The 21198-nt window shown below is 31.4% G+C and overlaps 1 protein-coding gene across 1 annotated transcript; it reads left to right on the top strand.

Moving 5' to 3' along the window:
- Positions 1 to 7410: 7410 nt before the first annotated feature.
- Positions 7411 to 11659, top strand: LOC149894117 (uncharacterized). The gene is made up of 3 exons (XM_090077205.1): positions 7411 to 8934; positions 11426 to 11476; positions 11561 to 11659. The coding sequence occupies exons 1-3, from the start codon at positions 7411 to 7413 to the stop codon at positions 11657 to 11659; spliced, it is 1674 nt and encodes a 557-aa protein (XP_089933331.1).
- Positions 11660 to 21198: the final 9539 nt, after the last annotated feature.

Raw genomic sequence — 21198 nt, 5'->3', positions numbered from 1 at the left:
CCCTTCCCAAGCAAGTTGACTTCATAAGCTCCGCATTCGCTAGCCGTAGATATTTCTTCTAGATGATCCTCCAAGCTGATTTCATAACAGGAGCGTTGTCGCTTATGAAGCTGGTAAATTTTTGTGAGCCAATCTTCTCAATAATTTGTAAGATTGCCGCGGCAACTGCAGATGAATTTTGAATGATTGCGGATGTATTTATCGAGGTGTAAAAAAAGGCTTCTGATCGGGCGCTTTAATACAAAAATTCACTATGTGATCGCCTCTTATGTTCGTCCAGCCGTCAGTCATCAGTGTTAAGTTTGTTTCAGAAATCAAAATTTCTTTTACAGAATTAGAACATTTTGTGTATTGTTTGTTGAGTAGAGATCCTGATAAGGCTTTAGCATTCGGGATGACAGATGCATACGATGGATTGAGCGACTTAACGAAAACCTATAAAACCTCCGATTTGACTAAACGAAATGATATACCTGTACGGTAAAAGAAATTAGCAAGCTTCGTGTCGATATCATTTTTGAGCTCTTCGGTGCGTTGCGTCGACGCTGCGTCGGTGAATCAGACGTAGATAGAAGTTGCTGAGAATCATTGATTAGATGTGACGATTCATAATTACGCTTAGAAAACAATCTTTTTTCCTCGACATTGGCGTTTGGACACGATGATCTTTTATTTGCTGCAAGGCATTCTTTCGAGCATTGAACAGTTTTGTTACATGCTAAACAAATGCCAGAACGCTTCTTTCGATCAAGACTTGTCAAATAATTCGAAATTTTATTTCGAATTATTTGACAAATCTTGATCGAAAGAAGCGTTCTGGCATTTGTTTAGCATGTAACAAAAGTGATTAGAATGATTGTTTAGCATGTAACAAAAAAGATTTAAAGTGATTTAGAATCAAAAAATTTTGTTTATTCGAAAAAAATACACAATTTCTTGATTCTAAATCACTTTAAATTGTATTTGGAAACACTTACAAAAGTTTATATAGATTGATTATATGTAGCTCGAACCAAAAAGAAACAGATAAGTAATGAAAAACTCGTAAAAAGTAGATATTTATCATAATTATATACTTTTTACGAGTTTTTCCAAATGTCTGAAATTATTTTTTTGCATAATTAAATTATGCAAAAGTAATTTTAGACATTTGATTCAGTAAACTTAAATTTTTCGTTTCCGTTAAAGTGTCTGCGCAGACGTCGGCGCAGATAAGCGCATATTTTGTCTGCGCAGATCTGCGCAGACATATTTTACAAACTCTTGAAACAAGGTTTTAAAAAGCAGTGTGAACGGAAAAAATGCGTCACTAGTTTAAATAACCACGATTAATGAAGTTTTATTTTTGGTGTGAATGGGGTATAAGCCTAATACTTGATATTGTATTTTGTTGCGGGCTCACAACAATTTAATCAAATATATAAAGTCACTTCAATAAAGACAACAAAATATATTAAAAACGCAAGGATTAAACATAATTAACAAATAAGGTTTGCTGAAGCGTTAAACCATCAAGGAAGGGAAATGACGTTTTTAGATCAGAGCTTTTAATATATATAACAGTCTTCTCCGTTTTTGTTTTTTTTTCTCTTTAATTAGTTAAAAGAATTTTAAATTAATGATGATGTAATCGTTAAGTATTTTGGTTTTTTAATATTTAGGTATGTGCGTATCCATCCAATTACGGCACCGATTTTGTAATCAAAATCTGCGACCATTTTATCCTTGCGTACTTGGCGTTTGTGTTGTAAGAATGCATTTTGTCGTGTTAATTTTAGAATTTCATATCAACATATTTAAACTTCATTTTTGTATTTGCTTTTTCTTGCAGCTACCACTGCTATTATTGAATTTACTGTTCTGAAAAACTTCGTTGTAGTTCAAATATAAAATTGATATCGAAGGTATGTTGAGTCTTTTTTTAAATGTATTGGGCCCAGTTTAAAAATTAATTTTTTATGTGTATACGAAATTTCATTGAAAAATTTTATGTACCAGACACCTAATTTTTTGTAGCAGAATAGGTACCTAAGCTTAATATTTTTTGCAATATAATGGGGGATTGAGGGGGGGGGAGGCGGCTCTCCCAACGATTTTCTAACAAAATGAAATAGATCATAATTATAGCCAATTTCTTTAAAAACAAAAACGAATATCATCATAATAGCATAACAACTTGAAAAAAGTATCTATATGATGCACCTTTGATTTGCTCATAATAATCTCTTTGCATTATATTATCATAATTATTATAACTATCATCATAAAATATATTTTATTGTTTTTGTTTAATGTTGTTAAATAATACTGCATTATTTAATAATAATATGCTCATTTAATAGTTTAATTTTATATTTTAATTTATTGATAATTTATTATGATAAATTTTTTATGATGATTATGAGTGAATGAGGTATCGGATGGTGTGCATTATATGATCCATCATATGGTCATTTTTTTTAAAAAAAAAGTTTAGCATGCAAATAATATTTATGTTATGATAAACTTGCTCATAATTGTTATCAAACAATAATGTGCACTTTTGTCATCTTATTAAGCAATTCATGTGTTTTTGTCTAAAACAGAATTAAGTGATTTCTGTTTTTGAAAAAAAAAAAGAAATTAAAGTAAACATTATTCTCTTAAAAAATTTTATTCATTTTAAAAATAATTATACTTGACATTTTAAGGTATCATGGGACCCAAAAAAAATATGCGTGTGCTTCGTGGTGCAGCAAAAAAAGATCTAGCACAAAATGCCTTCACAAATAGACATAGACTGTAGAAATGGACATATACTGTTTATATTCATCAGCAATGATGAATCACAAAAAGCCAACTAATGAACAAGTCAAAAAGCTTTATGGCTTCAAGATTTGTAGAAGTCATATTAAACTTCTTGTTAAAGAATCAAAAAACTTGGCATGCGATTTTTTAAGAGATTCTAAACATTTTGTTGACTTTTGCAATAAGCTTTTCTTGTGTCAAATGACAGTATTGCCAGCAGCACAGTCATTACAGTCAACCCCAAATTCATGTAACACTATTTCATCTTTGTCAGTCAACTCATCTCCTAAACATATTAGAGTTTTATCTTCATCTGATTCAAGACCATCATTATCCAGGTTAAGAGCTGACCAGTTATCTCCTAAAAAAAAAGTCCTGAAACGAAGGTTAAGTATTTTGGCTGGTGATATTGCTACCAAAACGCAAAAGTATAGAGAGGATGTAAAAGTGTAAAAGGAAAAGGTTAAGGAAAGGTCAAGATTTAAGCATCTCAATGAGACTATCGCTCGCATAGACAAGACAATTAAAAGAATGACTTATTGATGTGAGCTATCCAATAATGATTTACGTAGTTCAACAATACCATTGCATGTGTAGTAAATTGACTGTGCAGTGTCACAAGTAAGTTGTTTCTCCCTTTTACCTTGCTTTCCACCCACCTTTAAAGCCATATTTCCAAAATTCAAATTATTTTCTAATCTATTATCATTTGGATCTCCAATTACTGCTTGAAGTACATCATTGAATCTTATATGAGCACCTGTTCCCTTAACATTGAGAACTTTCCACCATGACACAAAAATGTTAATAAAATCTGCTGTACCTTGTCTTTCTTTTATATGCTGCAGTCCTGGATGATTAATTAAAGCATGGTAAGTTTTGTCACAAAATACCCTTAAACAGGTAGAAACTGACTGTCTCTCAATTGGCTTTGGAAATATTGAAACTTCATTTAAATTGGATAGTTTAACTAAATTTTTAGATTCAAGTTCATAAAGTTTTTTAAGATGATCCCGTTGGGCTACTTTACATACTCCTTTATCATAAAAATAAGTTGACCAGTTTTTTCAGTAAGTCAATTATTTCTTATATTTTTAAGCAAATGAACATAATCAAAGATTAAGAAAATACCATCATTAGTCAACCAGGGTTTATCTGGAGCTGATCTTTCAAAGATTTTAAAAATTGCCTGATTAATTCTATTTCCATAGCATATTATAGCTTTAACTTGACCCGAAGACTCCTTTATTGATTGTATAGTAATATAAATTTTTTCAAAAAGAAAGGAGAGTTTAATTTACTTATAGGTTTCATTTTGGAAATGAGCGATGGTCCACCAAATAAGCAATTAACCATTAGACCCAATATAGTTTTTGGAAGAGAAGTTGAATCGTCGATTGCTTTTTCGAATAATGTACCACCATGGTATAACAACATTTTTTTAACATAAACCTCATCATGCAATAAATAACAATGTTTCTGTTTTTCTTCAACAGATTGAAAAATATTAGTCAGAAAATGTTTCTCATTTAGGGTGGAATGCAAGAACCGAACTTCAAATTTGAAGTCGAACTTCAAACCTTAAGTGCGACTTGAGCGAATGCACAAAGCGAACTTCAACTCAAGTCAGACTTGAAAACCGCTAAAAATAGACCGTTTTCAAGTCTGACTTCAAACCAGACTTGAGAGAGCAAAAATTCCTTCCCAATGCAAGAACCCGACTTGAAATTTCAAGTCAGACTTCAAATCTCAAGTCTGACTTGAACGGAATGCAAGAAGCGAACTTGAACTGAAGTCAGACTTGAAAAACGAGAACATTTGAATTTTCAAGTCATTTTTTCAAGTCTGCTCCAGACCAATCTTGAAACCAAACTTGAAAAAAAAAACAGACCGCCATTATCATTTTGCTGATGCGTAACAAAACTTTACTAAAACTATATAACTTATTACAACCTTTGCAAATATGAAAATGAGTTTTTAACAAGCAAAAGTAGTTACTTGGGTATATTGACGTGATTAATTAAAAGATTACATTGTGAAAGTATATTTGTCAATGAATTCATTACAGAAAACTGAATACCAATATTGTGAAAACGTGTGTCTTTTAAAACATCCTGTAACTCGTATGTAATGATCCAACATGTCATATTTTGATGCCATTAGAAATGTTTATTAGCTTTTTGAAATGTCGAACATCCTAGCATTATAAAAGGCTGTTGATTAAGGCACGTTTTTGTGATACAGTATAAAAGTAAATTCCACTTAGTAATAAACAGTTGCAATTATACAAAGAAGTGATACGTGTAAAAGGAGTAAAAGAGAATTCAAGAGAAGAAGTAGTTATAATATGAAATATTAAAAAAATATATTTATATTTAAAACGTTCAAAAATGAATCGGTATGAGCTGAATTTTAGAAGAAGAAGAAGAAGAAGAAGAAGAAGAAGAAGAAGAAGAAGAAGAAGAAGAAGAAGAAATATGCCAATTCACATACCAAGAATTATTATTGACAGAAGTTTATAATGATATAGAATAGAAGTTTATAATGATATAGAATTTAAAAGGCGCTACAGATTTTCCAAAGAAACCTTTTTAATATTAGCTAATGACATTATTAACAACAATGTTGACAATCGAGGGTTCCCTCTTTCATCTGTACAACAATTGGCTATTGCATTTCGGTTTTATGCTACTGGTTCATTCCAAGTGAATAGATATTCAAGAAATGGTATCAGACAATGGTACCTTTTTCTTGTATTGTATTCTTATTGTATTCTTATTGTAGATTTTGTATTATGTTTTTAAATAACACCATTTTATAAAAACAAATAAAATAATCATATACTCAAGTAACAATAAATAAAGTACCTCACATTTAAATTTGTATGATTTGATCTAATTAAGTACACTCTTTTAGAGAGTAATAGGAGATTTGGAGGAGCTGAAAGTTAATCAGTCAACTGTTTGTCGAGTAGTTAAAAACATTTCAATTCAAATTGCCAACAAAAGATATCAGTACATAAAGTTTCCAACAGAAGCTGATTCTTTGATAATTCAGCAAAAGTAATTATAAGTTTTCATGGATATCTGATTTTGTAATTTCATACAAACTTTGAACTTTTCTTAGGTAAAGAAAATATTTACATTTATCAACCATTATTTAGATTTTACCAAATTCAAGGATTCCCAGGATGTATAGAAGCAATTGATGGAACACGTATTCCTATAATAATTCCTTGTGGAGAAAGCGCAGAAAAATATCGAAACAAAAAGAGATTTTTTTCTTTGGATTGCCAGATCATTGCTTGTGTTTCAAAAGAAATTTTATCTGCTTGTGTTCAATGGCCTGGAAGTGTTTAGGATTCATTTGTTTTGCTAACTCTGCTATTAAACAAGTTTTTGAAGCTTGCCAACATGTTCATGTTTAAGGTGATTCTGGCTATCCTTGTAAACAATATTTAATGACACCTTTTTCTAATTCAAAAATGAAAGTGAAATCAGATACAATTACAGCTTAAGAAGTACACACATGTTGAATGTTTTTGTTGAATATTGTTTTGGTATATCAAAAAAAACAATACCCTTGTCTTAACATTCCCATACGAAAAAAACTGCTAACTCCATAGCTATAATAATATCCTGTTTTGTGCTTCACAACATTGCCCTTTTACAATATTATTGTGGAGGCAATGACATACAAAAAAGCAATAAAGATTATGGTGCTGAAGCATTCACAAGAGATATTTTTGCAGAAACAAAGAAAAATCAAATTTTGGACGGTTTTTTTTTTTTTTAATTTTGTCTGATTATGGATAAAAAAATTGTGTCTGATTATGGATATAGGTCTAATAACAAAAACATTATTTGCAAATATTTATACTGCATATTATTTAAGAAGAATTACATTTTATATTTCAAATTAGTATTATATATGAAAAAAACAATTTCTCTTAAAATAAAGTAATAAATTAAAACATTCTTAAAAAAAAAATTTGAATCTGATATTGTTTAAAAATAATACTCCTCACATAGCATAATTCTGTTGTGTTGCTTTTTTAAAATTTTAACTGTGAAAATTTTTTTTCATGTTCTTTTTGTATCGTAACTTTAAATTTTGTTCTTTTTCATGTGTTAATGAGCAAGATGCTATAAATGGTTTCTTAAAAATTATGTTTTCTGTTTCTATAAGTGGCCCAATAATATATATATATATATATATATATATATATATATATATATATATATATATATATATATATATATATATATATATATATATATATATATATATATATATATATATATTATATTTGAATGTTGACATCTTGTATAAGAGTGTATGTTATGTTAATAAAAATATATATATATTTTTTTGCAAAAATGTGAAAGGCACAAACTTATTCCGAAATCGTTACGTATCAACAGCCCTTTAAGTACAAAGAGAGCAAAGAGTATAGTTTTTCAATTTAGATTAAAAATTTTGATTTGTATCAAAAACGATGCTAGAAAACGATATTTTTTCCTTATAAATGAAACTAAAAACCTCCAGCAAATTCTTAAGGATACTCTTGATGAAATAGACTATAAAAAAGTCGAACAAGTTACTGAAAAAGCCCGTGAAATAATGTTCAAAAAGTCAAAAGAAAGATTATTCGAAAAGTTTAACGTTCTTCTAAACGAATTTAAAAGTAACCACGGTAATAACAGCTGCAAATTAACCACGTATACAAAGAACGCTGTTTTAAATCTATGCAGTACCGAGATTCCAAAACACCAAAACGATCTTCTTAATCTTGGCCCACACTTTGTACCTTCTTTGAGAGATATCCCTTATATGGACATTATTGCAATAACAGAGTCTTTTGCTTTAAAGCTGGAATATAACAACAAGATTGAAAATGCACAGGATTTGAGGAAAAATGTCTTAAAAGAACTTAAAATGGGCAAAAAATTAAGCCAAAATTTAACAAGAGAACAAAGAAAAGCACTTAAAGAAATTAAAAAAAGCAAACTTGTCGATATATATCCGTTTGATAAAGGTAATGGTTTTGTTAGAATAGAACACGAAAAAGCTTTAGAAAAAATTCGCGAACAGATTGATCCAACAAAAGTTCTGAGTGAAGATCCTACTTATAGTTACGCGACTAAGATCAGAACCTATCTCTCACAACTTAACAAAAAGCAACGATTTTCAAAAACTGAATATGATAATATATATCCAAGTGACCCCATCCCACCTCGTATGTATGGTCTAATTAAAGCTCACAAACCTGAAAAATCCTTTCCTATGAGAATAGTAGTATCAACAATCGGCACGCCTAACTATGGAATATCAAATTACTTAGTAAAGACAATACAACCTGTCTTGAACAAAAACAAAACACGTTTAAAAAACTCTTTTGACTTTATTAACAAAGCAAACTCATGGAATATAGAAAAAAATGAGGTTCAAGTTTCATTTGATGTAGTAAACCTCTATCCATCAATTCCACTTAAAGAAGCTACTTTCATTCTTTTGGATCAACTAAATAAAGATGATTCCTACAAATCTTCTACTAAACTTACTATATTGGAAACTAAAAAGCTGATAGATCTTTGTTTACATCGATGTTATTTCTTGTGGAACGAAGAAATTCATGAGTTGGAGAATTCCGGTCCTATTGGCCTTTCGTTCATGGTCATACTGGCGGAATCTTTTCTACAATACCACGAAGAAAATGCTTTTAATATTGCAAAAACATTAAACCCTCCTCTTGATTTAAAATCCTATCTAAGATATGTTGACGATAGTCATGCTAGATTTTCAAAAATTCAGGAGGCAGAGCAATTCCAACTTATTTTGAATAAACAACACCCTGCAATACAATACACAATTGAAATTGAAAGCGAAAATAAAACTTTAAACTTCCTCGATGTAACGATAATAAATAACACTAATGGTAATTACGAGTTTAAAGTTTACAGAAAAGAAGCCATTACGAATATTCAAATTAAACCTCACTCAAATCACGACTCCAAAATTTTAGGCGCATTATTTAAAGGTTACGTTCACAGAGCTTACTCCATATGCAGTGATTTACATTTACAAAACGAGATAAATTTTCTAATTCAAATGTTCAACGAAAATGGTTACGACAAAAGTCAACTGGTAAGTATTGCAAACCAAATTAGAAAAAATCGGTCTATAAATAAAAACAAATATCAATCCGAGTGTGACACCCTCCATACAGTTTCATTACCGTGGATACCATCACTCTCCCCAAAATTAAGAAAAATATTTAGAAAAGTTGGATATAGGGTAGTTTTTAAATCGAATCCCAATTTAAGATCACTGCTAACGTGTAAAAACAAATCTAAATTACCACGCAATAGCCAACCTGGAACTTACTTAATTGAATGTAACTGTTTAAAGAAATACGTTGGCGAAACGAAATTACAAATTAGAACTCGAACCCAACAACATCAAAAATTCTTAAATGAGGGCAAGTATCATCAGTCTGCAATAGCCACACATGATAAATCATGTTCAGAAGAAATTAATTGGGAGAGAACTAAAACTCTTAAAGTAGAGACAAAAAAATTTGATCGGAAGGTCCGTGAGGCTCTTGAGATACAGAGGCACCAATGTTCCCCTCTAAATGGCGGGATTAATCTGGATAATGGGCAATTTGTTAAAACTAAATTTTGGACACCATTTTTTACGTTTTTACGTAAGGATATAAAAAAAGAAAGAAGCCATTCAACTGCTGACGTCAGTTAATTTTAACCGTTTTTTGTAATTTAAAAAAATTTTACGAGCTGATGATGCTGGTAACCATAATCCAGCGAAAATTTCTCATAATAAATTAATATTTGTATTTAGAGAATTCGAATTATTTGATGTTTTTTATTAACATATATATATATATATATATATATATATATATATATATATATATATATATATATATATATATATATATATATATATATATATATATACACACACACACATACATAGTTTTATGTAGTATTAGCATTGAGAAAACTAATTTTGTTTAAGGTAGTTTTCTCAGTATTAATAAAGTAAAAACCATTATTTTCATTGAAGTATTAGAAAAAAGATAAGTAAAAATACATTCTAATATAGTATCATGCCCAAAAGGCGTCAAAATAAGATTCTGTATTTTCTAGAACATTTTCATGTAATTTAATTCAAATGGAATCTGTTAAAATGGAGAAATCAAGAGATTTTGTCTTGATCACTTGAGTGGAACATACGACCAACCGTTGTTTACCTACAACTTAGGATTTGAAACTGAAAGTGCCTTAGAACTGAAAGTGCCAAGATGAATTTACTTTTCTGATGAAAAATAAATAGCAAGACCGTTTTTTTTTTTTTTTTACTGTTATTAACTTTTTATTTTATCGTATATTATACATATATCATTACACGAATTTGTTTCAGTAAAAGGTTTTTCCCGTTACAAAAATGCATTACCGCTATTGGTTGCGAAGTGCATTTTCCGATAAACGCCCTGAATTCAACTCCTCGACTGTTTTTCAAGTTCGAATTTCTCAAGCACGAACTTGAAATTTTCAAGTCTCGTTTACGCATTCGCTCAAGTCAATTTTTCAAGTCTGACTTGCCAAAGTCGAACTTGAGATTTCAAGTCGAACTTGACTAAAGTTCGGTTCTTGCATTATAAAAGATCGTCGTTTAAAACGAAGAAAACGTATAGAAAACAATTCTTTTTAGACCAACTTAATATACTCTAAACTCAATCTGAAAAAGTTAAAAACTCCTACGAAAACGTTAATATTCGCCATTTTTTCAACGCGATGACGAGTTTAAAAAGTGAAAGTAATTATTAAGAAATTAAACATGGCTTTCACCGCTGTTTAAATTTTTAAATTTTAGACGGTTTATCCGAATGCTTATCATTGCGGAAATTATGATATAACTACCAAGCAATAAAAACCAGGTCGATAACTGTAACATTTTAGTTATTTTTTTATTTTCGTCATCACGTTGAAAAAATGGCGAATTCTAGCGTTTTCGTATAAGTTATTAATTTTTTCAGATTGAAATTAGAGTACGTTAAGTTGGTCTAAAAGTATTGTTTCTTATAAGTTTTCTTCGTTTTAAACAATCTTTCATGACCTGAAAAAAAATAGGGGGGAGGGGGGGGGGTGCGAAAGTAAAATAGCGCCGAAACTTTTGAAGTTATTCTTCTCAAAGTTCTTACAGAAGGCAATTGGTAATCTGTTTGCAATTGATTATACAAACATCTGAATGTAGCAAAATACTGAAAAGATCTAATAGTAACCTCCTTAGAAAAAATCTCACTACCTACACACTGTGTACCCATAGAAGCTAAATGTTCCTGGATTACAATTTCTTTTCTGCCTGGAATTAAATATTTCATATAACGCAAAATCACTGTTATCATGAAATCCAATATTGTCAACCTAGTTGACCCAAGAATGCCGCTTATATGGGGTGATAGTGTACACATCCAAGGGTCACCTGGTGCAAATTTTGAAATCTTTTAGCTACGTCTGCGGGAAAAAAGTGGCTTTGTAATTACAAAAACGGAAAAAATTTACCTTCTTTTTTGACACAGCAAAACCGCTATAAAATTCATACTATTAATCAGAGACCAATAAAATGTGGTGGCAATGTAGCTTATGCCAATGCCAAGATTTGGGTAAAATTTTATCCCAATCCCTGCAGTATAACAGAAGTTATGGTAGTTTTAGTGTTGATTTTTTGTTGATTTTTTCACTTCCAGTGCAAAACTTCACTAATTACTGCCTATTACAAGCACCCAGGCCATAATGTGGGTAACACATGTGGTCAAGTTGAATATACCAACAACGTTGAAAAATAAAGATTTTGATGTTCTTACCAAAATTTTTGGTTTCGGGGGTCAAAACTGTTGTTCTTGAATGAGCCCTATTTACACCATATGGACCTTTTTCTATATAAAACCTTTAATGACAGTACTATTAGTACCCCGTAAGCTTTCTTTTAACTAAACTACTACCTTATAAGTTAGTTGAGACACTTTTAACAGATTTTTTGATGAAAATTATAAAAAATCTTCCCATTTTTTACTCTGGTAAAATTGCGCTTATTCTACACATGGATTTAGCCCTGAGGATTTGTGAGCAAAGCAAAGAAATGTGTTGAAAACCTTTTGCATGTGATTTTTAACTGGTCAACATGTATTGTATGTTGAAAAACCCATTTCATACATAAAATCAGCTAAAAATGCCTAGAATTTCCTTTGTGTTTTGTTTTCAAAATCATTATCAAATGTACAAATTGTAAAGTTCAATAAATTTACACTAACAGTGAATTAATTTCTAAAATTTGTTCAACTCTATTCTTTTCTTGTGATATCTTCACACTCTTTAACTTATTTGACATGACATTTAAGGCACTGGTCAGCTTACTATTCTCAAAATGAACATTTTTTCTACTCTATCATAAGATATGCTTAAATTTAATTTCAAAGTTTTAAGTGTCTTAATTTTAGTTTTGTTCAATTTTTGTTTAAACAATGATTAGAAAAAAAAAAGAGTTTTGCAGAAGAAGAATTAACAATATTAACCCATCATCACGTGAATAAAAGCGTACATGATTAAATAAAAGCGTACATGAATTTTTATAATATACAAATTGTTAGACTGAAGTAATCGGATTGATTTAGGTAAATATCTAGCTCTACATATAGCAATATGTTATTTATTTGAAATACATCTACCTCAATGTGATGTATATGTTAGTGTATTAAATTCACATTATCAAAGATGGCAGGATTCTAAAGGTTATCAATATCTTGAAATCGAATCAAAATAAATCTAGGCATCTCTTATGATGACATCACAGAGAGTCCTCTACTAATGTTATTAAGGAAATAAAATTGCCAGAATTCTTAATGTTTGTCAATCATATTCTTCAATTTCATATTATAGCTCAATATGTTTAGGTACACAGCTACAATCCACTGAGTCTTTAAGATGCTAAATCAAGCAAGAAACCATGAGTAGAACAAAAAAGTGTGTCTGCATGCTCTGCCTTCAAAAATGTGGCCGACAGATGACTGCTTTTCAGGCTAAAAGAGTTTGTCGCATTTACCAGACAAATCTTGATATGTGCGACTCTTGTGTGCCTCAAGGTCTTTGTGAATCATGCAGAACTGCCTTAAGACAAAAAGAGGAAGGAAAGAATGTTGCTTTGCCAAAGTTGTTTGATTTCAAATCTATCCGAGTCAGAGCTAAAACACGTAGCCATGTGTGTGACTGCTTGATTTGCGAAATTGGACAGTCTAGGTTTCCAGAAAAAGCTAAACCTAATGAAAAAATGAAAGTGAATAAAATACCAGCTGTGAGATGCAGTACCTGCCTCAGCATTAGGTAAGGGATTACCACATCATTGTTCTCAGTAAAAGTTCAGGGAAAATATAGAAAAATTGGCTTCATTAGATTCCAAAGCTGCAGAACAGATAGCATCCAATGTGATTGAAAATAAGGTAGCATCTCCAAAAGCCACAATTTGTTTGGCAAAAGCATCTCGAAAGTGCAGCAAGATCACATTCTGCCACATCAACATTAACAACCCGAGACCTCATCAATGTACAAATAAACACTGGCCTCTCTAACAATGGGATCAAAAAATTAGTGAAAACTGTTCATCAGTCATCAGACAAGAAGATGATTGAGCCCAACTTTTATACTAGTTTTCAAATGGCTGGTCAACAGCTGAAGGAGTTTTTTACTTTTACAGACTTAAAAACCACAGACTCCAAAGGTTGTGACACAACCCATGTTGATGTTCATTGCAAAGATTTGTCTGTTCTGGTTAGTCAAGCCATTCAATCTAGAAAAACTTCAGGTGGCTACTTTGTTAAATTAGACATTGATGGAGGCAACAAGTGTGAAAAGACAAATTCTTGTAGCAATCTCTGAAGATATACCAGAAACTCATTCTAATATTCAAAATGTCTGGTCACTCATCAATGCAGATGCTCTGAAGTTGATTATTGCATGTGCCAACATTATTTGTGGACTTCAAACACACTCAAGCATGCACCCTTGTTGGTGTGATATTGACTCAAAGAACCTTGCTTGCAGAGGCAGTTTAAGAACACTTGGCTCAGTCAAAAGAAATCTCAAGTCTTTTGAACAATCGGGTGGAGTGTTGGCCAAGGCCAAACTGTTTGGCAATGTCGTTCACAAGCCAATTATCAATGGACCTAAGGATACACTGATTCTAGACATCATTCCACCAATGGAGTTACACTTTTTTTTGGGCACAGTCAATCAGCTCTTCAAAATTCTCAAAACTGTGTGGTCTGATGCTAAAAAGTGGCCAGCCATTCTTCACATTTCCCAAAGCCCGTATTATGGCGGACACTTTGAAGACAATGAATGCAGGAAATTGTTGAAAAATGTTGATGTTTTACAATGTCTTGCTGAAGAAACTTCCAACACCCAAGTTCTTGCTGTCATTGAAGCTTTCAAAAAGTTTAATTTGGTTGTGAATTCATGCTTTGGAAATGCGACAAACTCTTTTAGCCTGAAAAGCAGTCATCTGTCGGCCACATTTTTGAAGGCAGAGCATGCAGACACACTTTTTTGTTCTACTCATGGTTTCTTGCTTGATTTAGCATCTTAAAGACTCAGTGGATTGTAGCTGTGTACCTAAACATATTGAGCTATAATATGAAATTGAAGAATATGATTGACAAACATTAAGAATTCTGGCAATTTTATTTCCTTAATAACATTAGTAGAGGACTCTCTGTGATGTCATCATAAGAGATGCCTAGATTTATTTTGATTCGATTTCAAGATATTGATAACCTTTAGAATCCTGCCATCTTTGATAATGTGAATTTAATACACTAACATATACATCACATTGAGGTAGATGTATTTCAAATAAATAACATATTGCTATATGTAGAGCTAGATATTTACCTAAATCAATCCGATTACTTCAGTCTAACAATTTGTATATTATAAAAATTCATGTACGCTTTTATTTAATCATGTACGCTTTTATTCACGTGATGATGGGTTAATATTGTTAATTCTTCTTCTGCAAAACTCTTTTTTTTTTCTAATCATTGTTTAAACAAAAATTGAACAAAACTAAAATTAAGACACTTAAAACTTTGAAATTAAATTTAAGCATATCTTATGATAGAGTAGAAAAAATGTTCATTTTGAGAATAGTAAGCTGACCAGTGCCTTAAATGTCATGTCAAATAAGTTAAAGAGTGTGAAGATATCACAAGAAAAGAATAGAGTTGAACAAATTTTAGAAATTAATTCACTGTTAGTGTAAATTTATTGAACTTTACAATTTGTACATTTGATAATGATTTTGAAAACAAAACACAAAGGAAATTCTAGGCATTTTTAGCTGATTTTATGTATGAAATGGGTTTTTCAACATACAATACATGTTGACCAGTTAAAAATCACATGCAAAAGGTTTTCAACACATTTCTTTGCTTTGCTCACAAATCCTCAGGGCTAAATCCATGTGTAGAATAAGCGCAATTTTACCAGAGTAAAAAATGGGAAGATTTTTTATAATTTTCATCAAAAAATCTGTTAAAAGTGTCTCAACTAACTTATAAGGTAGTAGTTTAGTTAAAAGAAAGCTTACGGGGTACTAATAGTACTGTCATTAAAGGTTTTATATAGAAAAAGGTCCATATGGTGTAAATAGGGCTCATTCAAGAACAACAGTTTTGACCCCCGAAACCAAAAATTTTGGTAAGAACATCAAAATCTTTATTTTTCAACGTTGTTGGTATATTCAACTTGACCACATGTGTTACCCACATTATGGCCTGGGTGCTTGTAATAGGCAGTAATTAGTGAAGTTTTGCACTGGAAGTGAAAAAATCAACAAAAAATCAACACTAAAACTACCATAACTTCTGTTATACTGCAGGGATTGGGATAAAATTTTACCCAAATCTTGGCATTGGCATAAGCTACATTGCCACCACATTTTATTGGTCTCTGATTAATAGTATGAATTTTATAGCGGTTTTGCTGTGTCAAAAAAGAAGGTAAATTTTTTCCGTTTTTGTAATTACAAAGCCACTTTTTTCCCGCAGACGTAGCTAAAAGATTTCAAAACTTGCACCAGGTGACGCGAATGATCCTTTGAGTGTAATCAGACAGACAGGCTATAAAACATATTACTCTTGTGAAACATGTTATTCCTTCTTTTGAATTTTAATTTTATAACAGAATTTTAAACTATTTTTTCAGTAAAAATTGTTACCTAATATATAAAGCCCAAAGTTTGTGTGTACTTTAAACAAATCTAGTTTTGATCCGAATCACAGCAAATTTTGCACAGACCCCTCATTTTACAAGGAGAAGATCATAGGCTTCTTTTCGTCCCAGACTTTTGACCCTAGGGGATACTTTATTTACTAGGATTCCCCTAATTTACTACACTGGATACCCCTAGGAGGCAAAAAGTATCTGTGGCAAAAGTTGTTATTGTGACTTTTCTATAATATCTTTTTAAGTATATTTTGGAGATTTTCTTTTTTATCCCGGGGAGCGCCGGAAACTAATCAGCTCGTTATTGTTTAAAAAGGTAATTGAAAAAAACTTTCATCTAAAGTAAAAATGGGATTCCTAAATATTATTTGCAAAAATGTTCTTTAATTTGTGTGGCTATGAAAATAGCCGTTTTTGAAATACAAAATCCTCGGCATGAACTATAAATGTATGTTACGTTCAATGCACACAAAATGCTATAAATGGTAGCAGTCAAACAGGATATGCTGTTACAACCTGATCCCATAAGTGAAAAAACCGATTTTTGGGAAATCTCTGCATCCACATAAATTCGGATAAATAATCAGCTACCATTTCGCGGTTAGTTGGCCCCATCATTGATTTGAACTTTGCTTTGCCTCGACACCACATAGCTTCCACGTGATTTGTTGTCACGCCTGTCTGCGGATCTACAAAATTGAGGGTATGGTTAACGGCCCCATGTAAATATGCAGGAGCTAGCATATCATTATATGCTCTCCACATGTCACTCCAGACAATAGAACCAGGAAGTATCCATTGATGTGTGATTGGAATCAATGTTACAGCAGCGCGATTTTTTGACAGGAACTAAAAAGCCTTTCTTTGTTGCAGGTTCATACCCACCAAATATCTACTGCTGCGGGATTATTCTACCAACTTGATATTTTCTTCGACAGAAAACAGTGACGCCACTGCAGTTTCTCCCCCTCCCCCCCCCCCCTTTTTTTTTTTATGATTGATTATGATAGATAATTTTATGCTGATTTAGAAAAATATAAAAACGTGGAATTGAAAACCAAAGGAAAGTGCTCTAATTCGAAGCTAAAGTTGTAAAAAATCCCACTAAAAACCAGGGTAGGAAAAAACCCGGTTTTTTTAAAAATAGCTTTTTTTGCTTAGAAAATGAAAGACATAATACCTATTTTTCATTCAAACTATCTTTAAACATTTAATTTTTTCAAAATAATAATTAAAAACACATGGTAATAGTTATATTTATTTATTGAAAAGAGCTTTTACAAGGAAAATTTAATAAATTGAAGAACTGTAAATAAAATTCTCCATACATAATTTTACTTTTTTTGATTATTACAATAATTTTCAATTCTTTTCAGCTTTTCAGATGTTTTTGACAGATTTCCAGTTAAACACTTCCTCTGGGATCATCAAGAATAAACTAAAACAAATCTAAATTACACTTAAATAATAGAAATAGAATTTTTTTCAGAATTTAGATGGTTATACTGAAGTTAAAAACAATTTTTTCTACTACTTATCTACTTATTTATCAGATTTGATATCATCACAGGAACTGCTGTCAGCTGCTGAGCTATTGTGAAATGATTTGTAAATCTTCACAAGTTTCATTGTCTTATCTGCACCAAGACGATTCCTGATCTTCGACCAGACAAATCCAAAGGTTGAAAACCATCTCTCAATTGAGGCTGAGCTAGCAGGACAGGAGTGTAGAGAAGCTAGAAAGCTGCAGAAATTGGCAGAAACCTCTTTATCCCTGATTTGAGATCTAGTAACCTTTCCTTTCATGATGTTCCACCATTCTGACGGAGAGATAACCTTCAGTGATTCTGAGAACATTTGCTTGGGGAACACCTCCCTGTACTTCAAGTTAAACTTGTATAGTAAACCCAAAAAATCAGGGTTCCTGTCCTCTAACCATTGTTCTGCAATGTTTTCATTATCATTATCAATGAAGCTTTTGTAGTCATCTACATAGCGATGGTCAGTTATATAGGCCAAAATATGAAAGGGTTGTACAGCATCTTGAAATCTCTTCTTTATTGCATCATAGTATATGGATAGCTCTTCATTCTTTATCAATGAATACCATATATGAACTGCGTCAGAGAGATGACAAGAATCACTCTGCATCTTGTCTAAGGCAATCCCCAAGTGTGCATTACAGCCATACGTTAACATATCATGATACTCTTGTTTGATTAGCTCTTTCATTTTCTTCATCTTAGCTTCATTGTCAGTGCAGACAGCAAATACAAACTTATAACAATCATTTTTTATGCTAACTATAGCTTCAATGATGATTTTGAAGCAGTATTCTGCAGTTTTTTTTTTCTGATCCTGAGTCAACAATGTTGTAGAGATAACTCTTTTTTCCATCATAAAATGAGTGAGCAATTATTGGGTCATTCTGAATTCTAGACCATCCATCTTGACAAATTACCAGCGTGTCTTTGGTTTCCAGTTCGTCCTTTATCCCAGCTGACAGATCATCATAGACTTCATTTAATAGATCTCCACCCAGTTTCTTTCGGCTTGGTGGGACATACCCAGGACGAAGAAGAGAGCAAAGTTTCTGAAACTCACAATTTTCCACTGAACTAAAAGACATGTTAGAGCTGAAAAAAAACCGGGCAACTTGCTTGTCTATGGCATCTTTCTGATCATTTGATGTTCTAACTACAAAGTTATTTAAGTTACTACTTTTAAACCTTTTTGCTGGTGTGGAGCTGGGCATAATAGATCCTTTGGAAATTGAAGTATCTGACTCATTTGACAAGAGGCTAATATTGCTCATTGAGCTTCCAGGTCTTGGTTCTTGTTCATCAGTGTCCTTCTTTCTCTCTTTACACTTCTCCAAAAGACGAACTACGAACTACGAACTCTTTCAATTTTTCCACTAATCTTCTCTGAACAATGGTCACACTGAACACTATTTTTGTCCCCTTCTATCTCACTGACCTCCTTCCACTCCCATCCTTTCTTCCTTCCACTTCCGAATGGCATTCTTATAAAGATTTTTTTCTGAAAAATACACATTGCATCGAAATATGCAAGTTAAATATACTTAATGCTACACAAATAATAAGTTTTAATAAAAGTTTCTTGAGCAATTTGTAAGATAGAACACAGGCCTGACTTTGATATGATTGATGAAAGCCACTGAGATCACTGAAAGTATATTGCAAAAAATACTAAAACTATATTTTCAGAAATATTTCAAAAAAATAATGTCTATATATAGTATTTAATAAGAATCAAAAATTTTGATTTTTATTAAATACTATATTCTGATCATATCCATATCCTCTTTTCAATAATAACTACCTTTTAATTAGTCATAACTATGTTTAAATGTTTTCTGAAATAAATAAATCACAGAAAAAAACCAAGCAAAGAAAATCCTTTAAATAAAAAATTATTTTAAAAAAATCCAAAAAAACCCGGGTTTTTTTGGGTTTTTTTAACTGGGTTTTTTATGGTGGGTTTTTTTGGGTGGGTTTTTTAATGCCAACCCTACTAAAAACCCTAATATTCGCCATTTTGAGAATAATAAGTTAATGATCTTTTAGCTTACAAAAACAACATATTAAAAGCATGGTTTTTACGTTAAAAAAGTCACGTTACGTTAAAGAATTAGAGCACTTTTCGTTAATTTTCAGGTCCATGTTTTTATATTTTTCTAAATCTGCATAAAATTCTCTATCATAATCAATCATAAAAAAAAAAAAGGGGAGGGGGGGAGAAACTGCAGTAGCGCTGAAAACAGATTCATCCACTTCAATAATACACCCTGGACCGCCCATTGGATCAGGGTTATTGAGGAAAGTATGAGAAAAAAAAGTCAACAGTTTTATATATAATTATTTTTAATATAAACAAATTAATACTATCAAATTTATTTTAGTATATAATCAATAAAAGAATTTGTCAACTTCTTTGATAAAAATTTCAAGAGATATTTTAGACAACAAAGTGATAATCCAGTTAAAGCAAATTTGCGTGATAATTTAAACATGAATGAATTCCCAAAACGTTCCATAATTGGAAATGTTGGTTATAAAGTATAAAAACCAGGTTGCTGGTACTTTAAAATGATAACTTTTAAAACAAAAAAAGTCACTTTTTAAGATGGCGAATATTAGGGATTTGTTATATATTTTTGTACTTTCAACTTCAGATTAGAGTACTTTCCATTGATTTTGAGACCTATGTTTTTATACGATTCTTTATCAGCATAAAATTTTCTATCAGAATCAATTATAAAAAAGGAGGGTGCGAAAGTCGAGTAGCGCCTGGAAAGGAATTTGACGAGACGGTATGCCAGGCCAAATAGATGGTGGAAATTTAGGACGATATTTTCCTTGAACTATTTGTTTTTCAAAATTTATCGGCTAATTCAACTCAAAAACTACAGTGTTATTAGTTACTTTTAAGTTTGCATTTGGAAGCCACATTTTTTCTTCTTCTTCATTTTTAGGAAATCGATATACTGAAAGCTTTAAGTAATTAGATTTCTTTTTTGCAGATAAATAATTTGTAGTGCAGTCATAAATACAAAATTTTTTGCCCGTTTTTTAATATCACTAAAATGGCAACTAAAGTTAAGCGAAATTTAAAATAGGCCCCCAGTCAGATACGCGGTTTGCACGTTGGCTAGGCCTGCAGTATAGATCGCCGTGGTTTCAACCCTACAAAAATTTGTGTAATAAAATAGATATTAACGTCAACAGCGAGAGTTAAACGGCGTGACACTATAGAGGAATCTGTTGTTAGTAAACCACATTAAATTGAATAAAAAAGAATGTTAACGTTGATGCCAATCACAAAAATTGAACAAGAACATTAAGTTTCCATAGAAATTCTTTTTATTAAAAATGACAGAAACATGCAGTTAATCTTTCAAATAAGAGTCTGGCGTTACTTGTTGGAGTGCCAAGAACAGTCTCAAATTAAACACAGCTGTTGAGGGAAGAATAACTTTTACAGAAGTATATATCTAAATCTGCTTAAACGAAAACCATTTATTAAAATGTTCCACTGCTCCACAAAATCACAAAATACTACTTTGAGCTGTGCCAAGAAAATG

This window comes from Hydra viridissima, unplaced genomic scaffold, assembly GCF_058129835.1.
Source record: "Hydra viridissima isolate aposymbiotic clone 2 unplaced genomic scaffold, HvirCarnegie_v1 scaffold_1, whole genome shotgun sequence".
Lineage (NCBI taxonomy): Eukaryota > Metazoa > Cnidaria > Hydrozoa > Anthoathecata > Hydridae > Hydra > Hydra viridissima.
This window is presented reverse-complemented; position numbering and strand designations above follow the sequence as displayed.